The sequence below is a fragment of the Pseudophryne corroboree genome, chromosome 6, assembly GCF_028390025.1.
Source record: "Pseudophryne corroboree isolate aPseCor3 chromosome 6, aPseCor3.hap2, whole genome shotgun sequence".
Classification (NCBI taxonomy): domain Eukaryota; kingdom Metazoa; phylum Chordata; class Amphibia; order Anura; family Myobatrachidae; genus Pseudophryne; species Pseudophryne corroboree.
This window is the reverse complement of record NC_086449.1, coordinates 57,520,195-57,535,210: the sequence shown is the minus strand read 5'-3', so window position 1 is coordinate 57,535,210 and position 15,016 is coordinate 57,520,195. Positions and strand designations below refer to the sequence as shown.

Below are 15,016 nucleotides of genomic sequence, written 5' to 3'. Positions count from 1 at the left end.
TTTTTAGGTCGGAAGGGGTTCCGACCTATTCAATCCTTTCAGACAAGTTGGCAATTCCGACTTGTCGGAAATCACTTGGATCGGCGGATTAGCCACGGATCCGACAGGTTTTGGCCCCGATTCCGACAATGTCAATCCTATCGGATTTGGCCGCTCATTGGGGGGAATTCAAATGTATGAAAAGTCGGTCGGGTCTCTGTTTTTTGCCGTCTATTAGATAGGAAAAAACAGACACCCAACTGACTTTTCAAACAATTGAATATCCCCCATTGAATACTCAGATGTCAGATCCTTTCTGTCGGAAATTAATAAATAATGATTGAGGAGGTGGAATCCTTTCAATTTTGGGGGATTTAGATCTCAAGGAATTTGACATGGTCTTAAAACATTACATTTTTCGTAAAAAGAAATGGCAAAAATTATTTTTCTTTTTGAAAAGGAGAAGGGCCTGTTTGAGTGAAGGGACTTAAATTTTTGTTGTTCTACAATAGCATACCTCCCAACACAGTCCCGATTTTCGCAGGACAGTCCTGTTTTTTTGGGACTATCCCGCTGTCCCACCCGCGGGCCACAGTGTTCCGTGGTGGTGGTGGGGGCAGTTATTAGGCTCTTGTCACTTGCTGCTCTGCGGTGAATACGTCTAGTCAGTGGAGACAGAAGGACAGGGGTCATGCCAGCTGCTCGCGGAGCGCTGGTCATGCCCCCTCAGTGACAGAAAATGGTGAGACCACGCCCCCTGTCACAAGGTCATGCCCTTTTCATGTATATCATGCCCCCTTTTTCGGTTACGCGCCCGGGTGTCCTGCTCAAACATTTTACAATAGTATGCAATAGTGTCCTGATGTATGGGATTACTAAAAGGTATGGTAGATGTATTATAGCTGAGCTCAGCAGGGCAGCCATCAAGGGGGGACTGTGGTAACTGGTGACCTGGGCCCTTACAGAGGGGAGGGCCCACTCCTGGCTCCTATCACCAATACCTGGAGAGCTGCACCAGGCTGTGAGACAACAGCGGGCTGATGCACAGGACGGACTTCTTAAAACAAGCCTTCAACTGTGCATCAGCTCTCTGAACCGTTCCTGTAGGTCCTCCTATATGTAATATCACAATGTATGACATCACATAGGGGTGGAGTGCTGCCACAGAATTTTGTTTATTTTTTTTATATATTTTTTTTTGGGGGGAGGAGGGGGGGGGAGGGGGAGGGCCCTGTCTCTTGTCAGTCCCGGGCCCCACATTTTCTGATGGCAGCCCTGTCCCTCAGCACACATTAAGACCATTGAGTAATCAGTGTCAAAATCCTTTTATATTCAGGATCTTTATGGGAAAGAGTGCTAAAGAGAACTAGTGTTATTTTAGGGTTGTGGTGTGCGTGACCGGTGGTCAGGGGACCGCTGGTCAGAATACTGATGCCGTGGACACCCACGAGTGGGAATTGTTCCTGTTGGTCGGCATGCCGACCATCAGGATTGTGAGGGGGTGGGATGTAGGAGGAGGTCATGTGATCGTCGGTCTCCTGACTGCCGGTCACATAACTACATCCTGTATTTTAGCTGATCCAAGTCATCTAAATTATATGTTACTAATTAGCAGCCCATCAAAATGACAGAACAACATAACAGTAATGTCAGTTGAATTGCTGCGTCGGGGGCCATCTAGTGGCTGCCGGCGTGCACCACACTTGAATTCCCCCCATAGAACTGAGGACCAGCATTAGCCTTTCATTATATAGCATTTGAGAAACTACCGTCAAATAGACTTTTGCGAACACATAAAAAGCAGTGCCCCCCCGCCCCCCCTTTCCCGCCAAAACAACTGTACATATGCTAAACTGTCACATGTAATGACTTGTGTTTTATGGGAGATGGTATACAGTACTTATGCTTTTTTTTACTGTGCCGGAGTGTTTTATTTGATATTTCATTGACAACTCATTATCATAACAATAAAGGTGTATTGTATTACAGATGGCGTACAGGAAGAAAGAATCTCAGCACTGAATGCCAGAAACATTGTTCCCAAAACAGATGTTCAGACAATTGCCACTGTCCAAGGTAAGCGTTGATCATTCCTGAGCAGCTGGCTGTCAATATTTAGCACAGGAAAATGTCCAGCTGAGTGATCCAGTGTTTATCATCAGGAACTAAGTGGGCAAGCTAAATCTGCAGCACGCCTTGTACTAGACTGCGCTCCATCTCACTGCGCAAAAGTGTTTGTTGCATCCTGTACAGTGGGAAGCTGGGCATATATCCCTGCTGCAAAAAAACAGATTGGCTTCACACTGAGCTAAAAATTATCACTTGCCCCCGCGCCTGATAGTATAATAGCCCCACCAGCAGTTACCTGTCTTCCACCTGTGGAAGCATTCCCAGCATATCAGTACAGCCATAGTCCCAGCTCACTCCTCTTAGGCAGTATATTGCACCCCATGGCCCTTTTCCCTGTTTTACCCTGCATCTGTTTGTCCAGGTGATGGGGAAGGGGGAGGGGGGGGGGGGGCACACAGCAACAGTATCCCTATGGCAGCAGCAGGTCGGTTCCTGGCCTCCTGGGACAACTGGGTCCAAGGCACCTGCCTTGTTGGTAATCTGACTTTGCATGCAGGACTTTACAAGCTCACGTAACACCATCACTCTTCTCAAACTCCGTTTCCCTCTGTTGTACAGCTCTGTTACAGGGCCATACAGCCCTGCAGCTAAAAACATATAGTGGCTACAGTAGGTCAGTTGGCCTGTAATAGGCGCTGTCCAGTGCTGAAAGTAGGGTGGTATGGGGTGGCAGTGGCGTGACTACGTGTGTGCCAGGTGTGCCAGGTGGGTGCAATGGCCCCCATTCTCTAAAGTCAGCAGCTTGTAATGAGTCAAATTGACTCATTACAAGCCACCTGTACCGGAGGAGGAGAGAAGCAGCTCCGGGGGCAGCGGAGAAGGAAGAGGAGGAAGGGAGCCACAGCAGCGCTATGTAATTGGTGGCGGCGCTGCTGCAGCAGTCCCTCTCCTTCCACATAGGCTGGCCGCCGCTGCTGTGAATGCTGGGATGCGCTTCTGTCATCCCAGCATTCACAGAGGCGGCATCCAGCCAATGCAGAAGGAGAGGGACAGCTGCAGCGGCACTGCCGGCAATTACAGTGCGCTGCTGCGGCTCCCTCCTCCCCCTCCCTCCTCTTCCTTCTCCCCTGCCCCTGGAGCTGCCAGTACCAAGGAGCCTGACTGCCTGAGCCAGCGGAGAGATGGTAAGTATCATCTATTCTGTCTGTCTGTCTATCTATCTATCTATTTATATGTCTGTTACCTAATGTGTAAAAAGGGGATGCTGTCTGCCGTAATGTGTAAAAAAGGCACGTTGTCTGCCGTAATGTGTAAAAAGGGGACGTTGTCTGTCGTAATGTGTAAAAAGGGGACACTGTCTGCCGTAATGTGTAATAAGGGGAATCTGTCCGCCGTAATGTGTAAAAGGGGCTCTACCTGGTGTAGTGGCGTTACTGTGTGGCGTAATTTGAATAATGGAGACTACTATAATATGTATTATGAATTGGCATTATTTTGTGGCCACACCCTTCCCCATGAAGCCATGCCCCTGTATTTTTTGCACGCACTGCCCCTATTTTACATGAAGGGGGGTGGGGTGCCAATACCCTATCTTGCACACAGCGTTAAAATGTCTAGTTAAGGCACTGCTGGGTGGTGCGGAGTACCAATAAGAAATATGCTGGTGGTACTCAGTACCACCAGCCCACTGCTGGGGCATAACTTTGTAAAATGGTGTCAGTGGCATTACTGTGTGTGGCATAATATGTAATAGGCATTACAGTGTGTGGCATAATGTGTAATGGAATTACGTGTGTGGCATAATGTGTAATGGGTGTTACGGTGTCTGGCATAATGTGTAATGGGCATTATGGTGTGTGGCATAATGTGTAATTGGTGTCACGGTGTCTGGCATAATGTGTAATGGGCATTATGGTGTGTGGTATAATATGTAATAGGCATTATGGTGTGTGGCATAATGTGTAATGGGCATTATGGTGTCTGGCATAATGTGTAATGGGTATTACAGTGTCTGGCATAATGTGTAATAAGCATTTCAGTATGTGGAATAATGTGTAATAAGCATTACGGTGTGTTGCATAATGTGTAATGGGTGTTACGGTGTCTGGCATAATGTGTAATGGGCATTACGGTGTGTGGCATAATGTGTAATAAGCATTACAGTGTGTGGCATAATGTGTAATGGGCATTACGGTGGGTGGCATAATGTGTAATGGGCATTATGGTGTGTGGCATAAAGTGTAATTGGTGTTACGGTGTCTGGCATAAAGTGTAATGGTCATTATGGTGTGTGGCATAATATGTAATAGGCATTACAGTGTGGCATAATGTGTAATGGGCATTATGGTGTGTGGCATAATGTGTAATGGGTGTAACTGTGTCTGGCATGATGTGTAATGGGCATTACGGTGTGTGGCATAATGTGTAATAAGCATTATGGTATGTGGCATAATGTGTAATAAGCATTACTGTGTGTGGCATAATGTGTAATGGGCATTACGGTGTGTGGCATAATGTGTAATGGGCATTACGGTGTGTGGCATAATGTGTAATGGGCATTATGGTGTGTGGCATAATGTGTAATGGGTGTTACGGTGTCTGGCATAATGTGTAATAAGCATTACGGTGTGTGGAATAATGTTAAATCAGCATTACGGTGTGTGGCATAATGTGTAATGGGCATTATGGTGTGTGGCATAATGTGTAATAAGCATTACGGTATGTGGCATAATATATAATGGGCGTTACGGTGTGTGCATAATGTGTAATAAGCGTTACGGTATGTGGCATAATGTGTAATAAGCATTACGGGTGTGGCATAATGTGTAATGGGCATTATGGTGTGTGGCATAATATGTAATGGGTGTTAAGGTGTATGGCATAATGTTTAATGGGCATTACGGTGTGTGGCATAATGTGTAATGGGCATTACCGTGTTTGCCATTATGTGTAAGGGGCATTATGGTGTGCCATAATGTGGCCATGCCCCTATTGTCATGTAGCCTCTCCCCTAGGTTCGTGTGACCACACCCATTTTTTTTATATCAGTACCACTAAGAAAAAAATTCTACTTGCACCACTGGCGCTGCCTGAATGGCCATTGCCCACCTGGTGCAGATTATCCTCTCACTCTACATTGGGTAATCTTCCTTTTTCATATAGACATGAGAAATGAGACGACTAAGAGGAGACATGATTAATATTTACAAATATGTACAGGGGCAATATGCGGAGCTATCAGGTGAGTTGTCTACTAAGAGGCCTCTACACAAAATGCGTGGACACCCGCTAAGGCTTGAGGAGAGGAAATGTCACACTCAGCGCAGGAAGGGATTCTTCACTGTAAGGGCAATACGAATATGGAATACACTGCCAGAGACTACTAGTCTATTTTCAACCTCACCGACTATGTTACATTAATTAGGTGCAATTATTTGGTATTAATAATCTAGGTTCTTAACTAACCTCTCTATGTCACTCAGGGACTCTAATTACTGAAATGGTGGAGAAATCCATTGACGGCATCAATCTGAATGACCTGATCAGAATTCCCGGGGGATGTGGAGAACAGAACATGATGAGTATGACTCCTACAGTGATTGCTACACATTACCTGGATGCTACTAATCAGTGGGACAGAATAGGAGTGGATCGCAGGGAGAAAGCCCTCCAGTACATCCAAAAGGGTAAGAGAGTCCACAGTATACATGTACAGTAATACAGTGATTTGATTTCCGTTCTGGGATGAGCCCAGGGCAGATAATAAACGTCTCGTTCCCTCTTGCTCTTGATGAAAACAATTCAGCAACGTGGGTTGAGGTTTACAGAGCTATGTTGATGCATCCTTGTCAGACTGTTACAATCCATGTTCTACTAATCAGGTGGCACCTTTCAGTATGCAGGGTCCTGTTTTCTAGCAGAGACTCCCCCTGTGATTAGCCTCCTATGATCAGAAGGCCGCCCAGCATGCTGACCGGCGCCTCCGCCCCTTGATGAAGCAGAAATTGCGATTGCCTCGCTATTTCTGCTTCATCGTAAAAATTATTGATGCCTTCTGCCGGTGCAGCTTAGCTGTGGCTGCAGGAGACATCACGCAGCCTCTGCGATCATGCCCACGACACGCCCCCGTTTGTGCCGCACCTACTTCCCGTTAGGCCGCCTCCACCCCCGCAACGCTCCGTCTCCTCCCTGGAAATGGAGCATTGCCTGCCCCCCCCAATCCCGTGACCACCTCTGCCTGGTTGACAGGCAGAGGCGAATGCAATTTCTGCGGCCGTCCCGCAGATAATGCAGGCGCATGCGCAGGATGGGCGTTGCACATGCGCCTGCATCTTTTTCTCATAAATTGCGGTGGAACGCTTATTGCGATCTAACCTGAATTAACCCCTATGTTTATAAGGACATTAATAATGTATGTCACATGTGAAAGGGGTATTACTGCGTGGTATTATGTGTATAATGGCATTATTTATGTGTAGCATAATGTGCATAAGGTGCTGTACTGTGTGGCGTAACGTATAGAAAGGGCACTACTGTGTGTTCTAATGTGAATAAAGAGCAATAAGGAGCAATTCAGTGTGATGTAATGTGAAAAAGGGGCACTACTTCGAGGAGTAACGTATATAAGGTAAAGTGGTACTACTGTGTGATGTAACGTGAATAAGGGACACTACCGCATGATATAATGTGAATAAAGTAGCACTACTGTGCGGCGTAATTTGAATTGGGAGTATTATTGTGTGGCCATGTCCTTTCCCAGCAAAAACACGCCCCTTTTTGGGCTGCGCGCTGAATGTGCGCACTGTTCCTATTTAAAATATAGGTGGTAGGACCAAAATGAGGACTGCTATGAGTGACGGGTGATGGTGCTGGGAAATCAGTACAGTGTCAGAGGCGGAACTAGCGGTGGTGCTAGGGGGCACCAGCCAAAATCTTGCCTAGGGCATCATATTGGTTAGGGCCGGCTCTGGCTGTAATTGCTGCCAAAGGCGCATCAACAAAGTATTGAGCAGAGGCTGTGAATACTTATGTACACGTTATTTCTTAGTTTTGTATTTTTCATAAATTTGCAAAAATCTAAAAAAAAAACAATTTTTTCACGTTGTCATTATGGGGTATTGTGTGTAGAATTTTGAGGAAAAAATATTATTTATTCCATTTTGAAATAAGGCTGTAACATAACAAAATGTGGAAAAAAGTGAAGCGGTGTGAATACATTCCGGATGCACTGTAAACTTACAACATGGAAAATCTAGGAAACAGAATGGCATTGCAGAATCAGACAAGATGGCAGTTTAATTAACTATACAAATGTTTGTCGTCTACACAAGAAGACAGTCAGCAATGCTGCAAACAGCGCATAATGCAAAGTAATATATACAATGGTTATGTTGTATACAGTGGCGTAACTAGAAATTTTTCTCCCCCAAGCCAAAAAATTCTTTGGCGCCCCCCCCCCCCCCCCACCCGCCGCATAATTGGGAGCAAGAAAGGGATAAATATGCGCGCGCCGAAGGCGCGCGCTGCAAAAAAGGGGGCGTGGTTTTGTTGGAATGGGCGTGGTTTCTCATAAAGGGGCGTGGTATTGCAGGAAAAGACTACCTTATACCCCAGTTTTGCAACCTGCACGCCCAGACGTTAGCCACCACAGGAAAGAAAAATAATCCTGATTCATGCCCCTTACATTATTTGTCATTTTTCCTCCTTATAGTAATGCCCAGTATACATTATGCCACATACTGCAATGGCCCTTAGACATTATTCCACACACAATAATGCACATGACACATTATGCCACACACCATAATGCCCCCGACACATTATGCCACACACCGTAATGCCTGTGACACATTATGCCACACACCGTAATGCCTGTGACACATTATGCCACACACCGTAATGCCCCCGACACATTATGACAGGAATCGCAATGCCCGTTATACATTATGCTACACACTGCAATGCCCCTGATACATTATAGCACATACAATGCCTGTGACACATTATGACACACACCGCAATGACCTTGAGACATTATACCACAATGCCCGTGATATAGTATACCATACACTGTAATGCCTGTGACACATACCGCAATGCCCTGCCCGTTATACCCTATGCCACACACCGCAATGCCCGTTATGTATTATGCCACACTGCAATGACCCTGAGACATTATACCACATACCACAATGCCCGTGATATAGTATACCACACACCGTAATGCCTGACACATTATGACACACACCGCAATGTCCGTGATACATTATGCCACACACTGCAATGACCCTGAGACATTATACCACATATCACAATGCCCGCGATATAGTATACCATACACCGTAATGCCTGTGACACATTATGACACACACCGCAATGTCCGTGATACATTATGCCACACACCGTAATGCCCATTACACATTAAGTCCTACAGTAAGGCTTCTAATTACTTTTCAATTACCTTCTCGTTGTCAGGGGTTTCATGCACTGGGTGTCATGCTCGTTGCCAGGTGTTTCATGCACTGGGTGTCATGCTCGTTGTCAGGTGTTTCATGCACTGGGTGTCATGCTCGTTGCTAGGAGGTAGTCCTTGTTGCTAGGGCTGTGCTCCCAGTGCCACATATGACCCCAGTGCCAGATATTCCCCCACGGTGCCAGGTACTCACATGCCCCCGGTGCCAAATAAAGCCCCCCCCATGTGCCAGGTACACATATACCCCCCCCAGTGCCACATATGCCCCCAGTGCCAGATATTCCCCCCCAGTGCCACATATGCCCCCAGTGCCAGATATTCCCCCCGTGCCAGATATGCCGCCAGTGCCATATATTCCCCCCCAGTGCCACATATGCCCCCAGTGCCAGATATTCCCCCAGTGCCAGATATCCCCCCTAGTGCCAGACATCCCCCCCCAGTGCCAGACATCCCCCCCCCAGTGCCATATATGCCCCAGTGCCAGACATCCCCCCCCCCGTGCCAGATATCCCCCCCAGTGCCAGACATCCCCCCCCCCAGTGCATATATGCCCCAGTGCCAGACATCCCCCCCAGTGCCATATATGCCCCAGTGCCAGATATCCCCCCCAGTGCCAGACATCCCCCCCCCAGTGCCAGATATCCCCCCCAGTGCCATATATGCCCCAGTGCCAGATATCCCCTCTAGTGCCAGACATCTCCCCCCCAGTGCCATATATGCCCCAGTGCCAGACATCCCCCCCCAGTGCCAGATATCCCCCCCAGTGCCAGACATCCCCCCCCAGTGCCATATATGCCCCAGTGCCAGACATCCCCCCCCAGTGCCATATATGCCCCAGTGCCAGACATCCCCCCCCCAGTGCCAGATATCCCCCCCAGTGCCAGACATCCCCCCCCCAGTGCCAGACAGTGCCATATATGCCCCAGTGCCAGATATCCCCCCTAGTGCCAGACATCTCCCCCCCAGTGCCATATATGCCCCAGTGCCAGACATCCCCCCCCAGTGCCAGATATCCCCCCCCAGTGCCAGACATCCCCCCCCAGTGCCAGATATCCCCCCCAGTGCCATATATGCCCCAGTGCCAGATATCCCCCCTAGTGCCAGACATCTCCCCCCCAGTGCCATATATGCCCCAGTGCCAGACATCCCCCCCCCCCAGTGCCAGATATCCCCCCCAGTGCCAGACATCCCCCCCCCAGTGCCAGATATCCCCCCCCCAGTGCCATATATGCCCCAGTGCCAGATATCCCCCCTAGTGCCAGACATCTCCCCCCCAGTGCCATATATGCCCCAGTGCCAGACATCCCCCCCCCCAGTGCCAGATATTCCCCCCAGTGCCGCCGTCGCCGCCGCCGCTTTTTGGAGGGACACGGAGGGTACAGCCTCTCCTGTGTCCCTCCTGCTGCATCATCTCCGGCGGCCGCGGGTCTAATAGGGGGAAGTGCCGTCCGTGAGCCAATTAGAGCTCACGGACGGCACTTCCCCCTATTAGACCCGCGGCCGCCGGAGATGATGCAGGAGGGACACAGGAGAGGCACACGCTGTGCCGTCCGTGTCCCTCCAACAAGCGGCGGCGGGAAGGAGAAAGCAGACTGACATGCGGGCGCTCGTCCGCATGTCAGTCTGCTGTAATCAGTGGCGCCCCCGCAGCCCCTCGCCCCCAAGCCACCGCGAGGACTGCGGGGGCAGTAGTTACGCCACTGGTTGTATATATTAAACAGGACATGTACAGTTTAACAAACCAATCACTTCAGCGACAGGAGCCGTCACTTGTGGCTGAAATGATTGGTTTGTTTGGGTCCCCCACAAAACAAGCTACCAGCGGACATTGCTGGCAATGATCTCTTTGTACACAAACTGGCTCTATATAGCCAATTTATCACCTTCATCAGTGTGTACATCATCTTCTTCGAACAGTATTAATACTACAAAAAAGGATATACTGGAGCTAGAAAAGGTTCAGAGACGGGCGACCAAACTAATGAAGGGTATGGAGACGCTGGAATACAAGGAAATGCTTGAAAGACTAGGCATGTTTACACTGGAAAAGAGGAGATTAAGACAATATACAGATCTTGCGCAGGACCTGTTTTTGGTTAGATCAACACAGAGAACTCGTGGACACTCGCTCAGGTTAGAGGAGAGGAGATTCCGCACAAAACGGCGTAAAGGCTTTTTTACGGTAAGGACGATACGTGTTTGGAATTCCCTGCCTGAGGGAGTTGTAATGGCCGACTCAGTCAACACCTTTAAGAATGGGTTAGATAAATTCCTAATGGATAAGGATATCCAGGGTTATGAATATTACATTGCAGTATGTCCTGCGGCATCACAGTACTTGTTATGTATACACTGGTGTACAGCTTGCAACGTCACAGTAATTGTATGAATATTACACTGCGGTACAATTTGCGGTGTCACAGTAGTTGTTATGTATACACTGGGGTACGGCAAGCAGCGTCACAGTACTTGTTATGTATACACTGGGGTATGGCCTGCAGCGTCACAGTACTTGTTATGTATACACTGGGGTACAGCCTGCTTCGCTACAGTACTTGTATGAATATTACACTGTGGTATGGCCTGCAGCGTCAAAGTAATTGTATAAAATATTACACGGGAGCATGGCCCCTGGAAGACACAGTATCCAGACTCAGATCCCGCCTCAGATCGGTATGTACAGGGAGAAGTCCGGTTAGTCGCTCATCTCTAATACTATGTAATGAAAGATATTTGAGGAGAAATATAAGGAAAATTATGGGTGACATTTTTATATATGTGCATTCCTGCTGTTACTGAAAAAACCCACAAGTGTAATTTCTTTAGCAGATAATGACAAATCAGTAAGGAAGTATGCCCCCACATATTGGGGGTAATTCAGACCTGATAACTATGCAGCGATTTTTGCTGTCCTGCGATCAGATAGTCGCCGCCTACAGTGGGAGTGTATTTTCGCTGTGCAAGTGTGCGAACGCATGTGTAGCAGAGCCAGGCCCGCCATCAGGGAGATCCTGTGGGCACAGTAGTACCGGGCCCGGCCGTCCTCAGAGGAGACAGTTATTAAAGATACTAGAGGAGGCTCCTCTAGTATCTTTAATAACTGTCTCCTCTGAGGCGGTGGCCATTTTGGGAGGGATGTTTTCAATTGAAGCTTGCAGCGTCCCATATCACCCCCCCCCCCCTCCAACTGTGACAGTGTTAGAACTTGGGCATGAAAAGGGGGAGGAGCTACTGAAGTGGAGGGGGCTGGGCTACATGGGACCAAGCTGGCTGCTACCACAGGGAGAGTAAGAGAGAAAGTGTGTGTGTATGGGTGTGTGTGTGTGTGTATGTATGTATGTATGGGTATGTGTGTATCTGTGTGTGTATATCTGTGTGTGTGTGGTCATTATGTGTAAGCAGCGCTACTATTGGAGGTACGTATAAGCGGCATCGCTACAGTGGCCAGTTTGTATTTAAGCGCCACCGCTACTGGGGGCAATTTGTGTGTAAGCGGCACCGCTATTGGGGGGCAATATGCATATAAGAAGCACTGCTACTGGGGGCATTAATATGGTGCAAGGGGCATTAATATAGTGTTGCTCTGTATGTGCACAGGATTTATTTATTTTTTTAAATAAATATTTATTCATTTATTTTATATATATATATATATATATATATATATATTTTAAAGCTGGGGGTAGGCTGCTCATTTTGTCAGTCCCAGGCCCCACAATTTCTGATGGCAGCCCTGAGCAGAGCTGCACATACTGATTGTGCAGCATAGGACTTAATCAACCACTGTGATCACTTCAGCCTGTCCGGGACCGGATTGGACGTCAGATACCCACCCTGCAAACACTTGGACACACCTGCGTTTTTCCAGACACTCCCTGAAAACGGTCAGTTGCCACCCACATACGCCCTCTTCCTGTCAATCTCCTTGCGATCGCCCGTGCAATCGCTTTTTCCGCACCATCCCGTCACAATGCACCGGTGCAGTCATCCGACTGTGCATACGCATGCGCAGTTCGGACCTGATCGCAGGCTGTGAAAAAACGCAGCCTGGCGAACAGGTCTGAATTACCCCCATTATTCGCTAGGTAGGATAAGTATAACTGTGCAATACTGTGCAGCACCTGCATTTACTTCCAGTTTGTAAAAAAATCACCGGTGCACAGTATCTAATTGTTTTATAATGTCAGTATTTATACATTGTGTCTTAAACAGGTTACGATAATCAAATGCCATTTCGTCAAGCGGACTCTTCATATCGTACCTATGGAACCTCGAAAGCCAGCACATGGTAACACAGACCTCTGCTATCTGTTTTTTAATTGCATTGTGATATTGTCTTTTCTTTTATTAGGCCTTAAGGGGCACATATAGGGTTGAACATTCCGAATGTCATCATAGGGCAATGTAATAGGGTGTGAGACAGGGGCTGGCTGGCAACTTTTAGCATGGGGGCCAAATATATGCCACTGTCCCCGGCTTTTCTACCCGTGCTCAGCAACAGACAAATGGGCATGTACTAAGTGTACAGGAGATGCAGAGTTGTTTAATTTCAAGCACATTGGGCAAAACCATGTGCACTGCAGGGGGGGCAGATGTAACATGTGCAGAGAGAGTTAGATTTGGGTGGGGTGTGTTCAATCTGAAATCTAAATTGCAGTGTATAGATAAGGCAGCCAGTATTTACCCTGCACAGAAACAAAAAAACCCACTCATATCTAAATCTTTCTGCACATGTTACATCTGCCAACCTACAGTGCACATGGTTTTCCCCACTGCTAACAAAATTGCTGCTACAATCAGGTCCGAATTACCCCCTGTGCTGGGTGAGACAGAGAGAGAACTGTCACGTGGAGGGACCGGAAGGCATAAAAGTGGCACGTGTCTGCGTGGTATTTAAGTGTGGTAAAAAATGAAAAAATAAAATAAAAAGATTGCAGTGATACTGTCCAAGATGGAGGAATATGCTGTAATGTCTAAATGACAATCACAATGTTCAAAAAGAGAAGATCAACAGTGGCATCCCAACGTGTAGAATCCGGACACCTGCTAAGTATAATAGCCCCCCCCCCTTCTACTCCCCTAACCCTAATCCTCCCTACCGCAGCCTAAACCTAACCTTCCCTGTACTGCTAAACCTAACCCTCCCTCCCCGCAGCCTAACCCTCCCCCTTAGTGCCTAACCCTATCTATCCTGTTTAGTGCCTAATCCCCCCTCCCTGCAGCCTAACCCTAACCTCCCACCCCATAGCCTAATCCCAACCCGCCCCATAGTGCCTAAACCTAACTGCCCTGCAGCCTGACCCTAATGCTGCATGTAGTACATAAACGTAACCTCCCCCCGCAGCCTATCCCTAACTTTCCCTCCCTGCAGCCTAACCCTATCCTCCCCCACCCCCCAGTACCCTAACCTTAACCCTCCCTGTAGTTCCTAGCCCTAACCTCCCCCACAGCCTTACCAGTTGTGCAAGTAGAAAAAAGTGTCTGATGTGTGAGCTCGCCAAAGGTGTGTACGCCAAAAAATGGGTTTGGCCAAATGCCACATGGGGCGTGGCCAATTAAAATTGGGGTGTGATACACATATGGGGGGCCAGATACACATATGTTCCTAATAGTGCCAGATACACATATGCCCCCACAGTGTCAGATACACAAATGCTCCCAGCAGTGCCATATATGCCCCCACAGGGCCAGATACACATTGCCCCAGAGTGCCAGATACACATTGCCCCAGAGTTCCAAATACACATTGCCCCAGAGTGCCAGATACACATTTCCCCAGAGTGCCAGATACACATTTCCCCAGAGTGCGATACACATTGCCCCAGAGTGCCAGATACACATTGCCTCAGAGTGCCAGATACACATTTCCCCAGAGTGCCAGATACACATTTCCCCAGAGTGCCAGATACACATTTCCCCAGAGTGCCAGATACACATTGCCCCTCAGAGTGCCAGATACACATTGCCCCACAGTGCCAGATACACATTGCCCCAGAGTGCCAGATACACATTGCCCCAGAGTGCCAGATACACATTGCCCCAGAGTGCCAGATACACATTGCCCCAGAGTGCAAGATACACATTGCCCCAGAGTGCCAGATACACATTGCCCCAGAGTGCCAGATACATACTGTATTACCCCACAGTGCCAGTTACACATTGCACCCCAAATGCCCCCCCCCCCCTCCTCCCTGCTCACCGCTGCCCCTGCTTCTGCTGTGTGAAGTGAGGAGAGTGCAGCACATACCTCTCCTGCCCCTCAATGGTCATGAAGTCCTGTCTCCGGCAGTGGGTATCTCAAATGAGGTGTTGGTTCGTTAGCCAATCAGACCTCGCAGACTGGCAGCCAGTCAGGAGCCACGGCAGCCGGGCCATGAGCTCTGATTGTCTAACAAAATGGTGTCTTATTGAGATTCACCCCACCGCCGCCGGAGACCGGACACATCACAGAGCATCGAGGGGCAGGAGAGGCGCTGCACTCAGCTCTCCTCCTCT

At 48.3% G+C, this 15,016-nt stretch overlaps 1 protein-coding gene across 7 annotated transcripts in view; it reads left to right on the top strand.

Annotated features, from left to right (window-relative positions):
• LOC134936121 (A.superbus venom factor 1-like) overlaps positions 1-15,016 on the top strand; it is a 283,470-nt gene that overhangs the window by 156,812 nt on the left and 111,642 nt on the right. For all 7 annotated transcript variants that reach the window (XM_063931033.1, XM_063931031.1, XM_063931032.1 and 4 more), the window contains 3 exons: positions 1,969-2,055; positions 5,532-5,735; positions 12,734-12,809. In XM_063931033.1, the coding sequence (XP_063787103.1) occupies positions 1,969-2,055; positions 5,532-5,735; positions 12,734-12,809 (367 nt within the window). The remainder of the gene's footprint in view (positions 1-1,968; positions 2,056-5,531; positions 5,736-12,733; positions 12,810-15,016) is intronic.